This window comes from Ahaetulla prasina, chromosome 11 (genome assembly GCF_028640845.1).
Source record: "Ahaetulla prasina isolate Xishuangbanna chromosome 11, ASM2864084v1, whole genome shotgun sequence".
Taxonomy (NCBI): domain Eukaryota; kingdom Metazoa; phylum Chordata; class Lepidosauria; order Squamata; family Colubridae; genus Ahaetulla; species Ahaetulla prasina.
In genome coordinates, this window is record NC_080549.1 from 2,495,049 (window position 1) to 2,515,361 (window position 20,313).

General features: G+C 45.7%; 1 protein-coding gene across 5 annotated transcripts in view; it reads right to left on the minus strand.

Annotated features, from left to right (window-relative positions):
* The window catches only part of FGF13 (fibroblast growth factor 13), a 138,922-nt gene that overhangs the window by 16,757 nt on the left and 101,852 nt on the right, over positions 1-20,313 (minus strand). For 4 of the 5 annotated variants that reach the window (XM_058197218.1, XM_058197216.1, XM_058197214.1 and 1 more), the window contains 2 exons: positions 10,275-10,385; positions 6,263-6,366 (listed from right to left, as the gene is read on the minus strand). In XM_058197218.1, coding sequence (XP_058053201.1) covers positions 6,263-6,366; positions 10,275-10,385 — 215 coding nt within the window. Of the gene's footprint in view, positions 1-6,262; positions 6,367-10,274; positions 10,386-17,708; positions 17,915-20,313 lie in introns of those variants that run through there. The other variant, XM_058197215.1, reaches the window with a different exon arrangement.

Here is a 20,313-nt window from a genome sequence, read left to right on the forward strand (position 1 = left end):
TATGCACCAAGACAAATTCCTTGTGTGTCCAATCACACTTGGCCAATAAAGAATTTCTATTCTATTCTATTCTATTCTATTCTATTCTATTCTATTCTATTCTATTCTATTCTATTCTATTCTATTCTATTCTATCCTATCTATATTCTTCCATCCTCAGTTTCCCAAGGTGGTTCTTGGGAGATTTCTGAGAAGAAAAGAAGCCGAGGCCCATTAACAGGACAGGCATTGGATGCCTTGAACGATTAGACTTGCTTGAAAATGGCTGCTTTCCCCGGTCAATTTAAACTCTTTTTGGGAGTGCTTGAAAAGATATTATGTGTAGGGAACAGGGAGGATGGCCTTGAAGAAGAGAGGGCAGAGAGGAACATTCAAACAATCGGGACTTAAGCTCTTAAAACAAAACAACTTAAGAAAACACAGCAGAAAGGACTCGTCCTAATTTACAGGAAGGGAAAGTGAAGGAGGACAGAAGTGCACTCAGATTTGCAAGATATTTGAGGGGCTGTCACAGAGAAGAGGGAGTCAAAGCCTATTTTCCAAAGCACCTGAAGGCCAGACAAGGAATAATGGATGGAAACTGATCAAGGAGAGATTCCATCTAGAAATATGGAGAAATTTTCTGACGGTGAGAACCATCAAACCCATGGAACAGAAGTTGCCTTCGGAAGTTGTGGGAGCGTCATTGCTGGAGGCTTTCAAGAAGAGACTGGACTGCCCTCTGTCAGAAATGGTGTAGACCAGGGGCCTGCAACCTTAAACATTCAAAGAGCCATTTGGACCCGTTTCCCACAGAAAAGAAAACACCGGGAGCCACAAAACTCTTCCTGTGCCTGACTTTTTCTTGAGCGGCCACAAAACTAGCCTATGTAGTTGAATTAAACGTTCTGTTTTCTTCTGAAACTTTTCTTTTCTTGGATTTATCCATGGTTGGCCTACCGGGGGTTAAAAAGCGCAATAAATCACGTACCGGCGGGTGTCGCACATTGCTGGTTGTGATGAATATTTTGAGTGCCAGGGAGCCGCAGCAGAGGGGTGAAAAAGCCACATGCGGCCCCAGAGCAGCAGGTTGCTGACCCCTGGGGTAGACTCTTCTTTTTGGGTATGGGGGTTGGATTAGATGACCTACAAGGTCCCTTCCAACTTTGTTATTCTGATAGTGCTACTACAACTTTACAATAAAAAGTAGTCTTGAACACAGGGTGTTGATTTCTAGATCTGCTCTATCCTACACGGCGGATATCTGCTCTCTTTTTTCTCCCTATCAGCTCTTTCTCCAACTACAGGGCCCCTAAGTTTTGTTTTCCGCCCCCCCTCTCTCAGTGGGCCACCCCAACTGGGAGTTCTAGTCTACCCATCCACAGGCAGCCAAAAGGGGGAAAATCTAGTCTGTCTCCAAACATGAGTAGAAACATTCCTGATTTTTCTCTTGGCTTTTAGACGGATTAGTAAAACTGAAGTCAAGTAAGGAGCCAATGGGGAATTTTCAGCGTTGGCAATTACATTCCATGTCATGGGTATTATTATTTTTTTTAATTGACTCAAGGGAACGGCACAAAACACAACAACGTCTGTGTTGCTAGTCTTCTTGGAACGTCTCTGCGGATGGATAGCTGCGGTTGGCATAGGGTGGAGAGGCAACACACAATCTTTGCAACTATACCAACAAGGGTCCAAAGATTATCTGAGTAGGGCAGAGATTTCTGCCTTTCCAATCAGCGGCTGTGTTGCTACTCTTTTCTCTGAGAGTCAAGAAATAAAGCTGTGTGTGTGCGTGTAAAAATTTGGTTTACTGATAAAGGTACCTGGCTAGAAACCAGGAAACTGTGACTTCTAATCCTGCCTTAGGCGTGAAAGACGGCTGGGTGGCTTTGGGTTACTCCCCTGTTCTCAGCCCAACCCAACTGACAGGGCTGTTGTTGTGGTGGTGGGGAAAACCGGAGGAAGAGGGAGGGTTAGGTAGGCTCACTGCCTTGAGTTAATCAAGTAATAAAGGCTGGGTTAAAAGAAAAGTCTAAAAAGAGAGATGCTCCCAACATTGTAGACTCTTTGCACTGCAGGTGGTTACATGGTTGTTTTATTGTCTATCTGTAAGCTGTTAAGACAAGAATAGGATAGAAGACTAACTAGACTAGACTAGGATTCAGAATAGAATAGAATAGAATAGAATAGAATAGAATAGAATAGAATAGAATAGAATAGAATAGAATAGAATAGAATAATGGAATGGAATGGAATGGAATAGAATAATGGAATAGAACAGAACAGAACAGAACAGAACAGCATAGCATAGCATAGAATAGAATAGAATAGAATAGAATAGAATAGAATAGAATAGAATAGAATAGAATAGAATAGAATAACAAAGAGAAGAATGGAAAGAATAGAACAGAACAGAACAGAATAGCATAGAATGGAATGGAATGGAATGGAAGACTCCCATCTTTCAGAAATGGTGTAGGGTCTCCTGCTTGGGCGGAGGGGTTGGATTAAATGACCTACAAGGTCCCTTCCAACTTTGTTAATCTGAAGGGAAGGGAAGGGAAGGGAAGGGAAGGGAAGGGAAGGGAAGGGAAAGGAAAGGAAAGGAAAGGAAAATAATGTAGAATAGAATAGAATAAAATGTAGAAGAACAGAATAGAATAGAATAGAATAGAGCAGAAGAGAAGAGAAGAGAGGAGAGGAGAAGAGAGGAGAGGGGAGGGGAGGGGAGGGGAGAGGAGAGGAGAGTCAATCACGGAGAAGTCTCTGTTAAAATTGTCTTCCTTGTGGACCGCTTAATTACAGATCAGACAGGTTTTTCTTTTTCTTTTTAAATGCAGAGAAGCATGGACCAACAAAAAACACACACCCGCAATCCTCAATCCACACTGCAGCCGTGCTTCCATAGATGCTTTGCTGCACTTCTCCATCCACTTCTCATGCACCCACCAAAAAGAAAGAGTTTGCAGTGGCCAAGGCCCTCCTCAGGCCATCCAAACGGCATGAGCCCTCTGTGTGTGTGTGTGTGTGGGTGGGTGGGTGGGTGGGTGGGTGGGTGTCAGTGTGTAGATTTCTTTTGCAGTTGTGTGAAAAACCACCCTTGGGGTTGGCCACATGCGGCACGGGAGAAATTTCTAGCCAACCGAAAGGTCAAGAGACTGAGTCTCCGGCCACCCACCCATGGATCCACTGGATCGCATGCTTGCTGCAGCTTCTTCCTCCCCTCCAGCCAGTTTAGAGATCAGCAATTCTGGGGACGGCTGTTTTGGATTGCCTGCCCCCCCCCAACTCCCCTCCTCCAGTGCAAAGGCTCCTCACCCAGCCCGTAATTGTGATGCACTGGAGGCAGAGACGCAAGCAAAGCAAAGCATCGGAACAGAACCCGAATGGAGAAATTCTTCCAATTAGCCAACTCGGCAGCCGTTTCCTTCGGAGTCTCCAACAGCTGGGTCACCCCTGAGATCTTTTATTTATTATGATGCTTTTCTGCGAGACAAGTCGGCAGGAAAAGAGAGCTCTTGCATCTCCCTGGAGGTGGAGAACCTCAGCCTCATCCAGGTGGCTGAAGTCAACTCTCGGGCCTTTGGGAAGGTCACAAGCAAGACTCAAAAGAGAACCTCAGCACCCGCCTTCATGGTCTGCTTCAAAAATCTGGTGCTGGAGTCACTCATTTGAATGATGGGGAGATCCCCTGTCTTCTGTGGGCTGCTTCTGATGACAGATTAACAGAGTTGGAAGGGACCTTATAGGTCATCCACCCCCACCCAAGCAGGAGACCCTACACCATTTCTGACAGATGGCAGTCCAGTCTCTTCTTGAAAGCCTCCAGTCATGAAGCTCCCACAATTTCCAAAGGCAACTTCTGTTCCATGGGTTGATGGTTCTCACTATCAGAAAATTCCTCCTTATTTCTAGGTTGAATCTCTCCTTGGTCAGTTTCCATCCATTATTCCTTGTCTGGCCTTCGGGTGCTTGGGAAAGCAGCCTGACCCTTTCTGAAGAAGATCTGAACATCACAGCCCAAGGAAGGATCCAAAGCATTTTTCTGAACTTTACTCAGTGGCCCTGATTGTATGTGTGATTCACACGTGTGTCTAAACCAATTCAAGCTCTTATTTTTACCCCAAAAAACTCATTTGAAGCCAGGTTCTTGGAGAGAACATCTGCTGTCCAACGATCCCGTTGGTTATTTCTTTGGAGATCTCACGACAAAGAGAGACCGGCTAAATGGGGACGATCAGTTTTATTTTAATCTATTTATTAATGAGAGTTGGGCCTGCCTTTTTCGCTCAGGGTGATTTAGGTTGAGCCGAGAAGACAGTTGGTTGTTGGCCCAAAATCACCCAGGGAATTCAGTATCTAAAGATAGCTTAGGTTTCCTTGAGGCTAATCCAACACGTCCACTCTACGGCACCAGCTTTCATATTTACTGGTTGTAATTTAATGCTAGCTTCTTCCCAAGAAACGAAAAGATGCCATGAATAATTCATCCCAAACCTGCCCTGCCGTCTTCTTTATAACACCGCAAGCTAGACTGGTGCTGAAGAGCCAATGGTCAGCCAGGCATGGCCGAGTGGGCGATGAACAGCAAACATTAAACCAAATTTCTTTTCTTAAACAGACGTTTGCAACAGCCAGATTTACTGGCTTCAGGCTTCAGCCCTTCATTGTGTGTGTGTGTTTATTTCTAGAAGTCACCCATAAAATTAATTAATGAATTGAATATCTAAAGAAAGGCAACCCATTAAAGATCCTTCCTTCCTTCCTTCCTTCCTTCCTTCCTTCCTTCCTTCCTTCCTTCCTTCCTTCCTTCCTTCCTTCCTTCCTTCCCTTCCTTCCTTCCTTCTCTCTCTCTCTCTCTTTCTTTCTTTCCTTTCTTCCTTCCTTCCTTCTCTTTCTTTCTTTCCTTCTTTCCTTCTTCTCTCTCTCTCCCTTTTCTTTCTTCCTTCTTCTCTATCTTCCTTCCTTCCTTCTCTTCTTTTTCTTCCTTCCTTCCTTCCTTCCTTCCCTCCCACTTCCTTCCTTCCCTTTTCTCCCTCCCTCCCCTTCCTTCCTTCCTTCCTTCCTTCCTTCCTTCCTTCCTTCCCTCCTTCCTTTCCTCCTTCCTTCCTCCTTCCTTCCCTCCCATTTCCTTCCTTCCTTTTCTCCTCCCTCCCTCCCTCCCTCCCTCCCTCCTTCCCTCCCTTTCTTTCTTTCCTTCCTTCCTTTCTTCCTTTTTCTTCCTCCCTCCCTCCCTCCTTCCCTTTTCCTCCATCCTGAAGTAAAGATGATTGAATGTTCTTTATTAAACATATAAGAAGAAAGATCTCATGATCAAACGCCACACAAAATATCCTCTGCGTATCAGATCAGAAGCAAACCACGAATCTGCTTATTGCCAGTCTGGATGGAGCCTGTCAGAGCCTTATCCGACAAATCTCTTTAATATCTCACATGCCTTCTTCTGGCCACGGCGAGCACTTATTTTAGTCATAACACGCAGCCATAAACAAGTGGAAATAATATTCCTAGCAGCTTATGACATTTTCCTGCTTGGTTACTTTTAAACTGCCACAGTTCACCCAAGGTAAGCAGGAAAGTCAACCTCACGGTCAAGGATTCAACATTAATTCAATCGGTTCTTTGGCATTCTCCAGATAAATATACTTGAATAAACTAAGATTTAGAGGCACGCTCTAAATCTTCTAAAAGAAACACGGAATTTAGCATGCAGAACATATAATTCTAGGGCTGCCAGGGACCTTGGAGATCTTCTAGTCCAACCCCTTGCTCAAGGCAAGACATCTCATAGCTTATACCATCCTGGTCAAATGGTTGGCCAATTTCTACAGGTAGTCCTCGACTTACGACAGTTCATTTAGTGACCGTCTGCAGTTACAACAGCACTGAAAAAAGTGACCTATAATTCTTTTTCACATTTTAGGACCATGATGAAAATTCAAACGCTCGGCCACCGACTCACATTTACGACGGTCGCAGTATCCCGTGTGTGTGTGTGTGTGACACAATCCCCTTTTGTGACTTTCTGACCAGCAAACTCAATGGGGAAGCCAGTCTCCCTTAACAATCGTGATACTGACATAACAGTGGCAGTGACTGACTTAACAGTGGTGGCCAGAAAGGTCCTAAAACAGGGCAAAACCCACGTAACAAATGTCTCACTTAGCAACAGAAATTTTGGGGTCGTAAGTCGAGGGCTGCCTTTATTTTTTCGGGGTCCAGTGCAAGGCAGACAATCCCATTGGGAAAAAAACAACAACAAGACAAAACAGGCACTTACTGATGTATACAGGTAGCCTTCACTGTTCATCGCTAAATACAACTTTGTCTGAACGCCTTGGATAGCCACAACTCGTAAGCCAACCGGTATGAGGTTAAACAAAGCTAAGAGAAAAAGGAAAAGGAAAGAAAAAAAGTTAGTCTCTTGGCCTGAATTGCTGAAACAAAACCAGATTGTCCCATAAATGGGAAAAACTGATATGCCCGTAGAAGAAAAAAAAAGAAAAGAAATAAAGAAAAGTACATTTTTTTGGGTACATGTTGCAAAGTTCACACCATCTTGACAAGCGTTAAGTCAAGAATCTCCTTGGGAATTGAACCAGAATTTTTCAGGATCAAGTTAACTATGGAATACATCTTGCATTTCTTAACTAACGGGCCGGCTTCCAGGATATTTTGGACTACAACTCCCAGTGTCCTCAGCCAAGGCTCCTAAGAGACCACGAAGAAGGTTTATGAGGGGGTTCTTGGTGCTTTCTGAGATGTCTAGTTTTCTTGTAGACGTTTCATGATCCAAACTAGGTAACATCATCATCAATAACTGACAGCAAACAGCACTCCTTACTATGCAGAACTGATGATGTTACCTGGTTAGGGTCATGAAATGTCTGCAAGAAAACTAGCCAGCTTGGAAAGCACCAAGGACCCCTCATTTCAACCCTGAGCTACAAATATTCTCCTTTAAAGAAGATTTACAGCAGAGTCTTCCATTTGGAGGCATTATCTGAGGGACCGTCTCTTGCCAATCACATCTACCTGACCTACTAGAGTGGGGAGGCAAAGAATGTTGTGGGTCCCGTCTTCTAAGGAGATACAGCTGGCGGGACCCAGAACAAGGGCCTTGTTGTGTCCCACTCCTCCTCTGATGGCCGGGTCTGGGAAGTCTGTATCAAGTGTGGCCATGAAGCCTCTGCAGCTTTGCCAAATTCCTGTCAGAGTTCTCAGGGCAGGCAGGAATCCAAGATGTGACTTCAGCAACCAGATGAGACTTTGCCTGACTCAAGGAATCCCAAAAAGCAGATCCTTTATATAGGCCATGGGGTGTGGCTCCATGACTCAGCACTTATCCAGGCCTGCCCCTCCCTCCCTTTTGCTGACGTCGCCTCTCCATTCTCCGGAAGTGGGGATCTGTCCACTGTGTCTTTTCGTCCTTCTGCTCAGCTGCCGGCAATTCTAGCTCGTGGCTGGCTTCGTGCTCACACGCTGTAGAAGGGAGGTTTGTTTGCTCAGTCTGTCTGGGCATGGTGCCAGGGCTGGGGGCTGGAGGCATGCCAGGCCATTCTTCTTCACTATCAGTCTCTGGCTCAGATAGCAGGAGATGGGAGGGGCCTGGCTGAGGAGAGGAGGGTGGGCGAGGCACAACAGGCCTTCTCCTTGGTGGTTCTGGAACATTATTCCCCTGGATGTTAGACTGGACTTCACTCTTTTGGAAGGCCCTGAAGATGTGGTTCTGCCAGTGGGCCTGGGGAACCCAGAGCGGGATGGAGCCCTTTAAATGGCTGGTATGAGTGTGTGTTGTCAGGTGCGGTGGCCTAGAGGTGGAGCTCTCGCCTCATAATCAGGAGTCTGTGAGTTCGATCCTAGGTAGAGGCAGATATTTCTCTCTCTCAGCACAGTGAGAATTTATCTGCTGAACAAAACTCTGCATTGGCGACGAGAAAGGCATCCGGCCATTAAACAATCTGCTAGCTCCATTCAGTTGCCCAGACTCCTCCACCCTGCAAGGGATTATGGGGTCATTAAAAAGAGGATGATGATGAGTATGTGTTGTCACCAGGATGGGAGGTTGTTATTTTATTATTTTAATCTTTTTATTCCCATCAACCCCAAGTGGCCAGCAGGGAAGAGAGGCTGAAGTCAACCAAACAATGTTAAAATCCGTGTAACAATTTGAGCATTCTCTTCCACTCTAGGTGGATTCATATATATTAATTAATTTAGAGAACCGATTGGATCTCCAGCAGATTGGAGTGGAAGAGAATGGTCATTTGTTACACAAAGAGCAGCGCCAGAAGAATAGAATAAGAGCAGAACAAGCCTTCCCAGTTTTCCCACATCAAAAAACTTAAGCCAACACAGAAAAGTTCTTTAACCAATTCAAAGCCGATATTCCACAGGATGTATCTTAAAAGGAAATTGATTTGGTTCACTCCCAAGCATCCTTTAGCCGTCCAAACTAGTAGTTCCATCCTACAAAATTCCTTGCCATCCTGTAAACATTTCAGCCATATTTCATTTTGATGGCAGGGGAAGCGATGTTGGCTGGTGAAGCTCATGTAGCATCAAGACATATTGTTCAGCGGTTGCCAAAGTTGTGTACGTTGCTGTCAAACTTTCCAGAGAAGCTGACGATAAAAGACCAAGAATTTTCAGCAGAAAATTCCCCAGGTGCCAAAACCGAGCAGCCAAAAATTAGGAATGGTTGGAGTCGTATTTGATGGGGGATGGGGGTATGTATGGCTTCCCACCCAAGAGTTGTGTTCAACCCTATTTTAAGGCTTCAGTTCCATTTGCTACCTATTTCCTGCTTCAGATTGTTAGGAAATCATTCCACAAACTTTAGAGTGGTTTCCTGTTCTACAAATGGATGGACGAATGGATCAATGGATGGATGGATAGGTGCATGGATGGATTTTGGGCAGATCTGAGATTCTAGATTGCCCTTGGACATCTGTAGCTCTTTAATCTTTCAGATGGAGATGATTCCTCATCCTTTCCACAGGAGTAGGAACCAAAAATGAAACCTTCAGCATTGAACCAGCCATTCTCTTGTCACCGGATCTTCTGAAAATCCTTAAAGGTAGCAGAGAAGGCATTTGCCTACAGTCCCCACAAATCTGACTACTCTTTATTTCCTACTGGAACATGCAACCCCCTCCTAATACCCTGTTTCCCCAAAAATAAGACCCAACCGGAAAATAAGTCCTAGCCTGATTTTTCAGGATGCTCGTAATATAAACCCTACCCCCAAAATAAGCCCCAGTTAAGACTGCCAGCCAGATAGATGCATTTAGTACCGTATTTGCCCCCAAAATAAGACCTAACCAGAAAAATAAGCCCTAATGGGTTTTTTGGAGCAAAAATTAATATAAGACCCGGTCTTATTTTTGGGGAAAACACAGTAAATGCTGAAGATGTTCTCCTAATCTCAGCTGGGGATACAAACATGACTTCTGTTGGGCCTCTTAGAAATTCCACTGTTGTCTTTACTACAGAAGAGCAAAAAGGAAAGAAAGGAAAAGATTTGAAACATTTTTCTTGTGTGTGTGCAGAAGAGATGGCTATCTGATCTCTGTTCCGAATTTTAGAAGCCAGGACAGACCATTCTATTTCAAGCCATGAATTACTCGGGGCGAGAACGATAAGCTCCTCGTTTTGAAACCCGTAAATGAAGGTTTGCATCGGAGGGGAAAGAATTGAAATAGTTTCCTAATCTCTGCACCGCCACACTCAAAAGGTTATTCCTCCCCCCACCCACCCCAAATTCATACACGTCCTATTTACTGAAATGTACGAATGCTCCGTTGCACACTGAGACAAATGGAATGGAGCCTCAGGATTTATGGAAACAAAAAGGCCCCTAGGATTAATTGCTTCTAGCATCGTCACCGCCACATAAAGTGGGAACACTTCATTCTCCCTATTCTGACATGACAACAGCAGTATGGTTTTTAAACCAGGTAAAAATGAAATGGGAAACGAACGTTTCCTAATCGGATCATTTAAAAGCCCAACCCAGAATAAACTGATGGTGGATTCATCCATCATCTATATCCATGGGGATAACGCTGGGGCCAGTTTTGCAGAAAGCAGAAGAACCTCTGCAGGTTTATCTTGTGTCTAAGTGTTTCTCTCCTTCGGCAGGTTACACAGCAAACATGAATGCAGCGATGACGTCCCTTCCAAATGAGCCCGGCCTTCGGAAAAAAACAACAACACCCGTGCATATGGACTACCAACAGATTGTGCAAACAAACCACACGGGCTCTTGTGTGTCTAACAATATAACTCACTGTATGTGCTTTCTTCCTCTTTCGTTCCGTCAATGGTTCCATCTGCTTGCATCTGCAAATGATATCCTTGCCGGCTGTAAAGTTTTGTGACGATGCCTTTCAGCTGTGGCTCTGTAAAAACAAAACAAACAAGCAGGAAAGGTTAGGAGCCGGAATCTGTTGTTGTATTCATGTCGGGTTCAAGCAGGCCAAAAGCTTTGCCTCGGTTCCCACACCCCCAAGAAGAAAGAAATGGGATTAGAAACTTTCCTATGGTTTGAGATAGATGATAGGTAGGTAGGTAGGTAAATAAGTAAGTAAGTAAGGACAGGCAGATAGATAAATGGACAAGATAGTTAGATAGGTAGGTAGGTAGGTAAGTAAGTAAGTAAGGACAGGCAGATAGATAAATGGACAAGATAGTTATGTAGGTAGGTAAGGAAGGAAGGAAGGAAGGAAGGACAGGCAGATAGATAAATGGACAAGATAGATAGATATATGATTGGTAGGTAGGTAGGTAGGTAAGTAGGTAAGGAAGAAAGGAAGGAAGGACAGGCATATAAATGGACAAGATAGATATATGATAGGTAGGTAGGTAGGTAAGGAAGGAAGAAAGAAAGGACAGGCAGGTAGATAAATGGACAAGATAGATAGATATGATAGGTTGGTAGGTAAGTAGATAGGTAGGTAAGTAGGTAAGTAAGTAAGTAAGGACAGGTAGATAGATAAATGGACAAGATAGATATGACAGATAGGTAGGTAGGTAGAGAAGGAAGGAAGGAAGGAAGGAAGGAAGGACAGGCAGGTAGATAAATGGACAAGATAGATAGATATGATAAGTAAGTAGGTAGGTAAGTAGCTAGGTAGGTAAGTAAGTAAGTAAGGACAGGCAGATAGATAAATGGACAAGATAGATAGATAGACACGACAGATAGGTAGGTAGGTAGAAAAGGAAGGAAAGAAGGAAGGAAGGAAGGATGGGCAGATAGATAAATGGACAAGATAGATAGATAGACACGACAGATAGGTAGGTAGGTAGAAAAGGAAGGAAAGAAGGAAGGAAGGAAGGATGGGCAGGTAGATAAATGGACAAGATAGATAGATACGACAGATAGGTAGGTAGGTAGGTAGAGAAGGAAGAAAGGGAGGGAGGGAGGGAGGACAGGCAGGTAGATAAATGGACAAGATAGACAGATAGATAGATATTTTAGATAGATTGACCGACAGAGGGATAGAGAGAGATGTTTTTTCTCTCTCTCTGTGATGGGTGTGTGTGTGAGAGAGAGAGAGAGAGAGAGAGGGGGAGGGAGGGAGGGGGAGAGAGAGAGAGAGAGAGGGAGAGGGAGAGGGAGAGGGAGATGACATCAGCACCTTGGACAGCAACCGCTCTGCAGGCTATAAAGTTCTGTGGCTGACATTAAATCCTGAAAATCTTGATAGAGGATCAAAATTCCAACATATTACATGACCAAAGGAACAAAACCTGGATTTCTGTTAAGATTAGAATGGCACCAGCTAGAAGGAAATACACTTTTTAAAAATGATCTGAGATTCTTTAAGAGAGGAACAGGCTTGCTAAAATGGTTGCTAGTTGATCTCCTATGGCCTGCCAGCCTATGAATAGATGATGGCACAGATAGCTGCTTGTCTGAGGCATAGAGCATTGTATGAATCTAACCATTTGGGTTAATAACCTTTGTTTCTAGAGTAGCTGTGAACCCTGCTGATTATTGCCTGGGCGATAAAATCTTAAGAACCACCATGTCTTTAGTAAGGTTGGTCATGTCCAAAAACTCAAGGGTCGCGACTTCAAAGAATTTTAGGATTGTCCACAAAATACGGTCAGGAAACATGCTAATCTTTTAAATATTTTTTGGCTGTTGACCACATTCAACTCAAGAGTCTCAACATTTGCACGCAACCTTCCCCAAGCTGAGGAAATTCATCCAGGCTCCAATATTTTGCACGGTCCTTCTAAGATGGAAACCACTCAATGGCGCAATCACAAAACCTCTTCACACACACCACCATGGATGTAAATCTTGCTGGAACAAGCATCCGAAGTTAAAGACAGGTCCTCCTTGAACCAAATTCATAGAAATACCCCAAAGACCTTGGAGGGCTGAAATCAAAATTTAGACTCATCCTCATATAAAACATCAAAGGAAAACTCCTCCCAGAAAATACCACCAAGACATCCATCAAAGTTAGTTTGACATGAGCATGAGGGGCTTTTGTTGTTAGTTGCAAAGTTATGTCCGACCCATCGTGACCCCATGGACAGCATTCCTCCAGGCCTTCCTGTCCTCTACCATCCTCTGGAGTCCATTTAAGCTTTTGCCAACTGCTTCAGTGACTCCATCCAGCTACCTCATTCTCTGTCGTCCTGTTCTTCTTTTGCCCTCAATCTTTCCCAGCATTAGGCTCTTCTCCAGTGAGGGGCTATCTTAGATCAAAACTCAAGCCCAGTTAGGAAACTCCAGTCGAAAGGAATTGTGGATTCCATTCTCAAATCTTTTCCCATATCACCTAGCCAAGATCTTAATAGACATAACCTGCTTTGTGAAAGCTGCGCACTGACTAAGCAATCTCATTAACCTGATTTCCACTCCAGAATACAACTCACTTTAACTGTATATTTAAGGAAGAGGGCAGGATTAAGACATACATATCTATGGTAGAGATATAGTCTGTGGGTCCCCATGTTACAAAGAGCTTCTGGAAACCATAAAAGACACCCTCCCGCCCCACCCTGCCAAGACTCCTAAAAGTCGTTTCACAGGATCAAAAGGACAACTAATCGAATACATGCCAGGGGTATGTAACTATATCACATTTCTTTAAGTACCAATCCACGTAAAAGGACAATGAGTTGACAACCAATCTGGTTATCTATGTAGATTCTCAGTCATCCAGGTCATGGTTGTCCCAAAGGTGCTTTTCCAAATCACAACTGGACTTTCTTAGTTTTTTTTTTCTTGGAAAACATTTTGCTTCTCACCCCAGAAGCTACTTCAGTTCTAATTTGACTGGTGGGGAATGAAAAGATTTATATTCTTTGCAGTTCTGCAACCCAACAAGACAGAAGACAGACTTCAGAGGATCATTAGAACTGCAGAAAAAACAATGGCTACCAGCCTGACTTCCATTGAGGACCTGTATATTGCACGAGTCAAAAAGAGGGCTGTGAAAATATTTACAGACCCCTCACATCCTGGACATAAACTCTTTCAACTCCTACCCTCAAAATGACAATGCTATAGAGCACTGCGCACCAGGACAACTAGACACAAGGACAGTTTTTCCCCAAACGCCATCACTCTGCTAAACAAATAATTCCCTCAGCACTGTCAAAATATTGACTAAATCTGCACTACTACTAATCTTCTCATCGTTCCCATCACCCATCTCCTTCCACTTATGACTGTAACTTTGTTGCTTGTATCCTTACAATTTATACTGATATAAATTCCTGATTGCTTTTTGTGGCCTTAATGACTATCATTAAGTGTTGTATCATTAAGTGTTAAATGTGTACCCTATGACTATCATTAAGTGTTGTAAGTGTTGTATCTTGAAGGTATCTTTTCTTTTATGTACACTAAGAGCCTATGCACCAAAGACAAATTCCTTGTGTGTTCAATCACACTTGGCCAATAAAAATTCTATTCTATTCTATTCTATTCTATTCTATTCTATTCTATTCTATTCTATTCTATTCTATTCTATTCTATTCTATTCTATTCTATTCTATTCTACTCTACTCTACTCTACTCTACTCTATTCTGTCCTGTGTGCAGAACATAAATCCTTCCATTCCCCACCAATCAATTAGAACTGAAGAAGCTTCTGGGATGGGAAGCAAAACATTTCGAAAGAAAAAAAATTGTATTTTTTGGGCGGGGGGAAACCCACACACCTTTGAGATAACCAACCTGGTTTTTCACCTGGAGTTAGGACTACTGTTCCAGGTAAGGGCTTTTCCAAAAGAAAGGAAAAAGTGGTGTATCCATCAATCAGTGACAAACAGGGGGTTGAAGTGTTACGTAGCTGTTCTCCTTGGAGGGCAGCTGTGTAGGAGCTCCAGGATGCCCTTCCCTGGACAATAAATTCCATTGCTGCGTAAGAATTAAAACAGCCTGTAATTTCCATCAAATCTAGGACTGGCTCTTGTGTGTGCGGGCTGATGGGGGCCAGACCTAAAAGAAGCCAAATTTCTCTTCCTTGTACCCCTTTCCTTTTTCAAAGCCCAGTTAATTTATTTATTTTAAAGAATGTTTAAAATAACATTATTATCTTTTTTTTTTACCAGAATATTACATGAAAAACCTACAAGAATGCTTTTCTTTGCAGATCACTTAAGGACAGGTGAGAGGAGTCCGTCTGTGTGAATATATCCGCAGAGAATGACATACCAATAAGTCGAATAAACCCATTTGTTTATTTTGTGACAAATCTGGACTATGCAAATCCTTGAATATGCAAAGCCACCTCATTTTTCAAATGTTTTCTTTCCCCTGAGGAAGATTTGAGAAATATTTTTGTGTTGGGTGGTTTCTTCTTCTTCTTCTGAAGAAGAAGAAGAAGAAGAAGAAGAAGAAGAAGAAGAAGAAGAAGAAGAAGAAGAAGAAGAACAAGAAGAACAAGAAGAACAAGAACAAGAAGAACAAGAAGAAGAAGAAGAAGGAGGAGGCTGATTTACAGATGCTTTCACAGCAAACTGCTCCCCTCTAGCTTTTATATTTTAATCATGGAATAGAAACCACCGGGATTTGACTTCTGTTAAAGCGCAGAACGTTGAAATCCTTGCCCATCTTCTGCAAAATGTGATGATTTTCCTTGGTTAAATTCTCACTTCAAACTATAAAAGCAAGACGTCTTTTTTGTCAATTTTTTCTTTCTTTTTCTTTTTCGTCCTCTCCCACAAATGAAATAACTTGGTGAGCACCAGAAGAGGGAAGAAGATGGTTTGCGAACAGAAAGAGGACTATATTTTTCTTTTTCTTTTTTTAAAAAAAATATTTTTAAAAAAATACCATATAAAACCAAGAACTGAAGGAGTCGAAGTTCTTCACCTTCCACTTGTCCGCTGGTTTTTAAACCCTGCGCATGATTGAAATGCGATGCAAAAAAAAAAAAGCAAAAAACCCCCCACCCCCTCCCTCCCTTAGTCTTCTTGCTGAATTCTGAACAGCAAAGAAGAGGAAATCTGGCTGTCATTTCTCCACACCAGGAACCTTTGTCCATGTGGCTGTAAGTCTGGCATTTTCTGAAAATTGACCTACACAAAGTTAACCACCAATGCCAACCTAGGCATCCAGTACAAGGTACCACTATATCATGCTGGTTGCAAAACCGTCACCCAAATAATACCACAGTGAAATGTGGTATTATTCCCCTCCTGTTAATTAAGCCAGGCTTTAAAAGCTGGCATGTGAGATGTAACACTAAGAGTGACCTCCTGGTTGTATGTTCCTGATGTTCTGCACCCAAAGTTCCTTGTTTCTTCTGCACATGAGTTCCATGGATCAACTCGCCTACAGAATGGGCTAACCTTGCCCGTCTTTGAGTCTTCTCCAGCATCATCAACCAGCTGTCCCCCCTCCATTTCTTACAATGGTCCCATGACATAAACTGACCACCGGGCTTCCTATAATTTCTCCAAGAGATCTCACCAAGGGCGTGTACAGGGATCTCTTTAGAGATCCACCATTGTATGACTACGGGACTGTCACTGGCTCAGTTCCATCCAACACGGCAACTGTAACTTACATAGGTGGCTCACCTTGATGTTGGGAAAGGAAGACCATTGAGAAAGGAGACTCAGGTATGACCTGCGTCCAATCTTTTGGATACTTTCAGTCCTAAAGAAAAAGAATTGGAATAGCCTCACCATCTCCCCCAGCCCAGATAAATTGGACTATGGCTCCTATAGCCAGCCAATGGTCCAGACAGCTGGTCCAGACAAACCATGGCGGAAGGCATCCCTCACAATTTGGCTCACATTTGAATGAGAGAAGAAACCAAAACATCAAGGCACCACCCTTCTCTCGGAGTCCAACAAATGTTTCGTGTAGCCCAAGACTCTGCGCCCGAAGGACAAGACCTCTTAGAGGTCCCCTGTGGTTCGGATCCTAGAAGGCACTTCTTCTGCAACACGCAAGTGTTTGTGTTGACTCCAATCTTCTTCAACCTCTGGTTTCTCCATCTGAGAGGTGATCTGGAGATACCATGGAAGGTCCCACCTCTTTTCTTGCTCCTGCAGCTCAGGATAGATCCAATTTATATCTATCCAATTTGGCAGTTCAAATCTCACCTGGCTCAAGGTTGACTCAGCCTTCCATCCTTCCGAGGTCAGTAAAATGAGGACCCAGATTGTTGGGGGCAAGAGGCTGACTCTGTAAACCACTTAGAGAGGGCTGTAAAGCACTGTAAAGTGGTATATAAGTCTAAGTGCTATTGCTATTTTCCTTCCTTCCTTCCTTTTTCTTCCATCCATCTCCTTACGTCTTCAAACTCCACTCTCCCCCTTCCTTCCTTCCTTCCTTCCTTCCTTCCTTCCTTCCTTCCTTCCTTCCTTCCTTCCTTCCTTCCTAATGCAGTATTTCAGGCTAATTCAATTCACTGCCAGGAGTTCAAATCTCAACAGGATCAAGGTTGACTCAGCCTTCTATCCTTCCAAGGTGGGTAAAATGAAGACCCAAATTGTTGCGGGCAAGAGGCTGACTCTGTAAACCGCTTAGAGAGGATTGCAAAGCACTGTAAAGTGGTATATAAGTCTAAGTGCTATTGCTATTTTCCTCCCTTCCTCCCTCCCTCCCTCCCTCCCTCCCTTCCTTCCTTCCGAATGCAGTAGTTCAGGCTAATTCAGTTCACTGCCATGAGTTCAAATCTCAACAGGATCAAGGTTGACTCAGCCTTTCATCCTCCCGAGGTCGGTAAAATGAGGACCCAGATTGTTGGGGGCATGATGCCGACTCTAAGCCACTTAGAGAGGGCTGTAAAGCACTGTAAAGTGGTATATAAGTTTAACTGCTATTGCAATTGCTATCCTTGCCTCATTCACCACTGAAAGAGCCTTCCACCCAAGGGACTGATGGCCTAGCGTTCTCCAAGAACTAGCTCTGGTAAGACCCCCCCCCCAGAAGGAGTTGCTTTCCCTCAAGATATGCTGGTGGCTTTCTTGGCATGAACCCTCAACCCTCCCCCTCAAGGCTCGAGGCACCCCCATTAAAACGCAGCCGGCTCCTTTGGGTCAGGTGAATTCATCTCAATGCTTGAGACTGCAGCACTTCCCAATTGAGCCACCTGGCCAAAGCTTAGAGCGCAGAAGGACAAGACTCCCCGATGTCCACCACTCCAGGGAAGCAACAGCCTCGCCGGGACCCCCCCCCCACCGCGCCCCTTCTGCTGCCTCCATACCGCCTCTCAGTCCCGTGCCCCCCCGCACCTCACCTGGTTTCCTCCTCCGCCTCTTCTTGGAGCCGAAAAGCTTGACCCGGGAGAAGACGCTGAGCTTCTTCTTGTCGGCGCAGCTGGTCTTGGACTTGCTGGGGCTGTTGACACATTTGCAGGCGTTGGACTTCTCGCGCTCCCTCGCTTGTCTCTTCTGGCGGATTAGGGAGCTGGCGATGGCTGCCGCCATAGCCGCCACCCTGGAGGGTCACTCGGCGGGGCTGCGGGCGCTGCCTGCGGGGGAGGCCCCCAGCATGCTGCTCTCGCCGCCCCTCGGGATCTAGGAAGAGGAAGCGGCGGGACGGCAAGCTAGGCCGTCTTCCCCGCTCCCGGTGTGCCCGCCGAGGGACTCTGGCGGAGGAGGGAAAGGCGTGCGCCCTTGGGCGACGGAGGGAGGAAAGGATGCTCCCCCCCCTTTTCCCAAAGGCGGTGCCCCGGCCGCTGCAACGCCAAAAGCTCCCGCAACTTCGATCCCGGGACGCCAAGTTCTTTTGCCTTCAGCAAAACCGGAGCGGGACACCCAACAGGTTCCCGGACGGCTCCAAAGGCGCACAGGCGCCCTGGCGCAGCATCGGCGCCGGCGCCTGTCCCCGGTTGAATCGGCTCTGCCTTGCGCCCCTCTCCGTCCGGCGAACAGACAACCTGTTAAGACCCCGCGGCCCGGGGAAGGGGCCCCGGGTGGGCTCCGGACGGGCGCCTTGGCGTCCCTGCTCCGGAGAGCGGCTCCTTAAGGAAGTCGGTGGTGTCCTCCGCCGCGCGGCTCCCCCGGGAAGGCCAGTTTGGTTGGAGTCCTGCTCAGCGGGGCAGCCTTCGCCGCAGCATCTCCCGAAAGCTGCCGGACGGAGCGAGGCTTTGGCGTCTTTTTGGGGAAGGCGAGCGCGCGCTCTGCAACGGGAGAGGAGGAGGAGGAGGAGAGGAGAGGAGGAGGAGGGAGGAGAAGGCGGCGACAAGCGAGCCAACGGGAGGTCGGTCGGGATTTTCCTTCGACAGCAGCAGTAGCAACAGCAGCGCCGAGCGACCGAGGCTGCGCTCTCCTCCAGGCGCTGCGCGGCGGCGAAGGGAGGAGAAGAGAGGAGGAGGAGGAGGAGGAGGCGACGCGGCAAAAGCCCCGGGCGGCTCTGCTCCCTCCTCCCCCCTCTGGCATGAATGCAGAAGCTGGGCTCGGTGCGCAGGGAGGAGGAGGAGAGGAGGAAAGGGAGCGTACGGTCCGAAGGGCGCCTTTCCCCCTCCTCTGGGCAGAGGCGCCACCGGGGGTCTTCCTTCTGCCCCCGATATAACCCCCCCAGAAAGAGGAAGGGGGCAAATAAAAAAAGCCCGTCGCCAAATCGAGATGGGCGCCCCAAACTAATGTGGTTTGATCGGGACGGCTTTGAAACCCTGGGTATGGCGAGGCCAGGTGATCCCTCGGTCGTGAGAAGCCACAGGCAAACGCCGGTAGGAGGGGGAGGGGGAGAGAAAAACCGGAGAAAGACACGAGAGCTAGAGGAAGGACGGGAGTTTCTGGCCTCCCTGCTGTGCTTGGGAAAAATCCGGAGCAGGAGGTGATCTGGAGAATACTAGTACAAAAAGCCACTGGAAGGTGGGAAAATTGCCCTCAGCACCTGAGCTTCGGATGCATGGCCATGGCAGCAACCCCCTAATCAACTCCTTCTCCGCCCCCCATGAAAAGGGGGACTTCTGCTTTCCAAGGGGTTCTGAGCCCGAATAGCCATTGGTGACCCTGTGATCTCTGATGACCAGGATCCCTTTCCTGCCTTCCTGCTTTATTTCTGGAAATGTCCTACTGGACATCCATCTTTTGGTTCCTGGAGTTCTTTCTCCTCAACCAAAAATCCACTTGCAACAATGACATCTTTGATGGCCAATGGCGAAATTCCCTGTTGGGCTTGCAAGAGATCTTCCAAGGTCCTCAACCATGAGCAAGTCCTGATTCTCATCCCAGTCCACATGAGGTTGTTTACATGGCCATGTTAGCAATATGTGAGAACAAATGAACCATCCCTCTTTGGGGGGCACATCGGTGTTCTGTACCATCCACCAATCCAACCTTGGACGATTGACTTTCTAGAAGTGGGAGGGAAGTCATCGAGGGCCTAGATCAGGAATGTCCAACTTTCACAACTTTAAGACTTGTGGACTTCAACTCCCAGAATTCCCCAGCTAGCATGGCTGGCTGAGGAATTCTGAGACTGGAGTCCACGAGTCACAAAGTGGGCAAGTTTGAAGACCCCTGGCCTAGACTATATACTTTGATGCAGAAAAGCTATTGCTAGTTAGTTGTCCACCCATCTTCTCATCTCATTTTTGAAAAACGCGAGTGAATGACAGCCCATCTTCTTCAAAGACGGCCTATTCCACCTCCTGCTGACTTCTATGGTCTGAAAGATCTTCCTCATGTTTAGTCTACATCCCTTGTCTTGTCCTGTCATGCCTCCAAAGCCATCGTGAGTCATACGGTCCTCCAACATTGATTGTCCTCCAATCCAGAATCAGAACAGAGCTGGAAGGGACACTGGAAGTCTTCCAGTCTAGCTGCTCGCTCAAGCAGGAGACCCTACCATTTCAGACAAGTGATTGTCCAGTCTCTTCTTAAAAATCTCCAGAG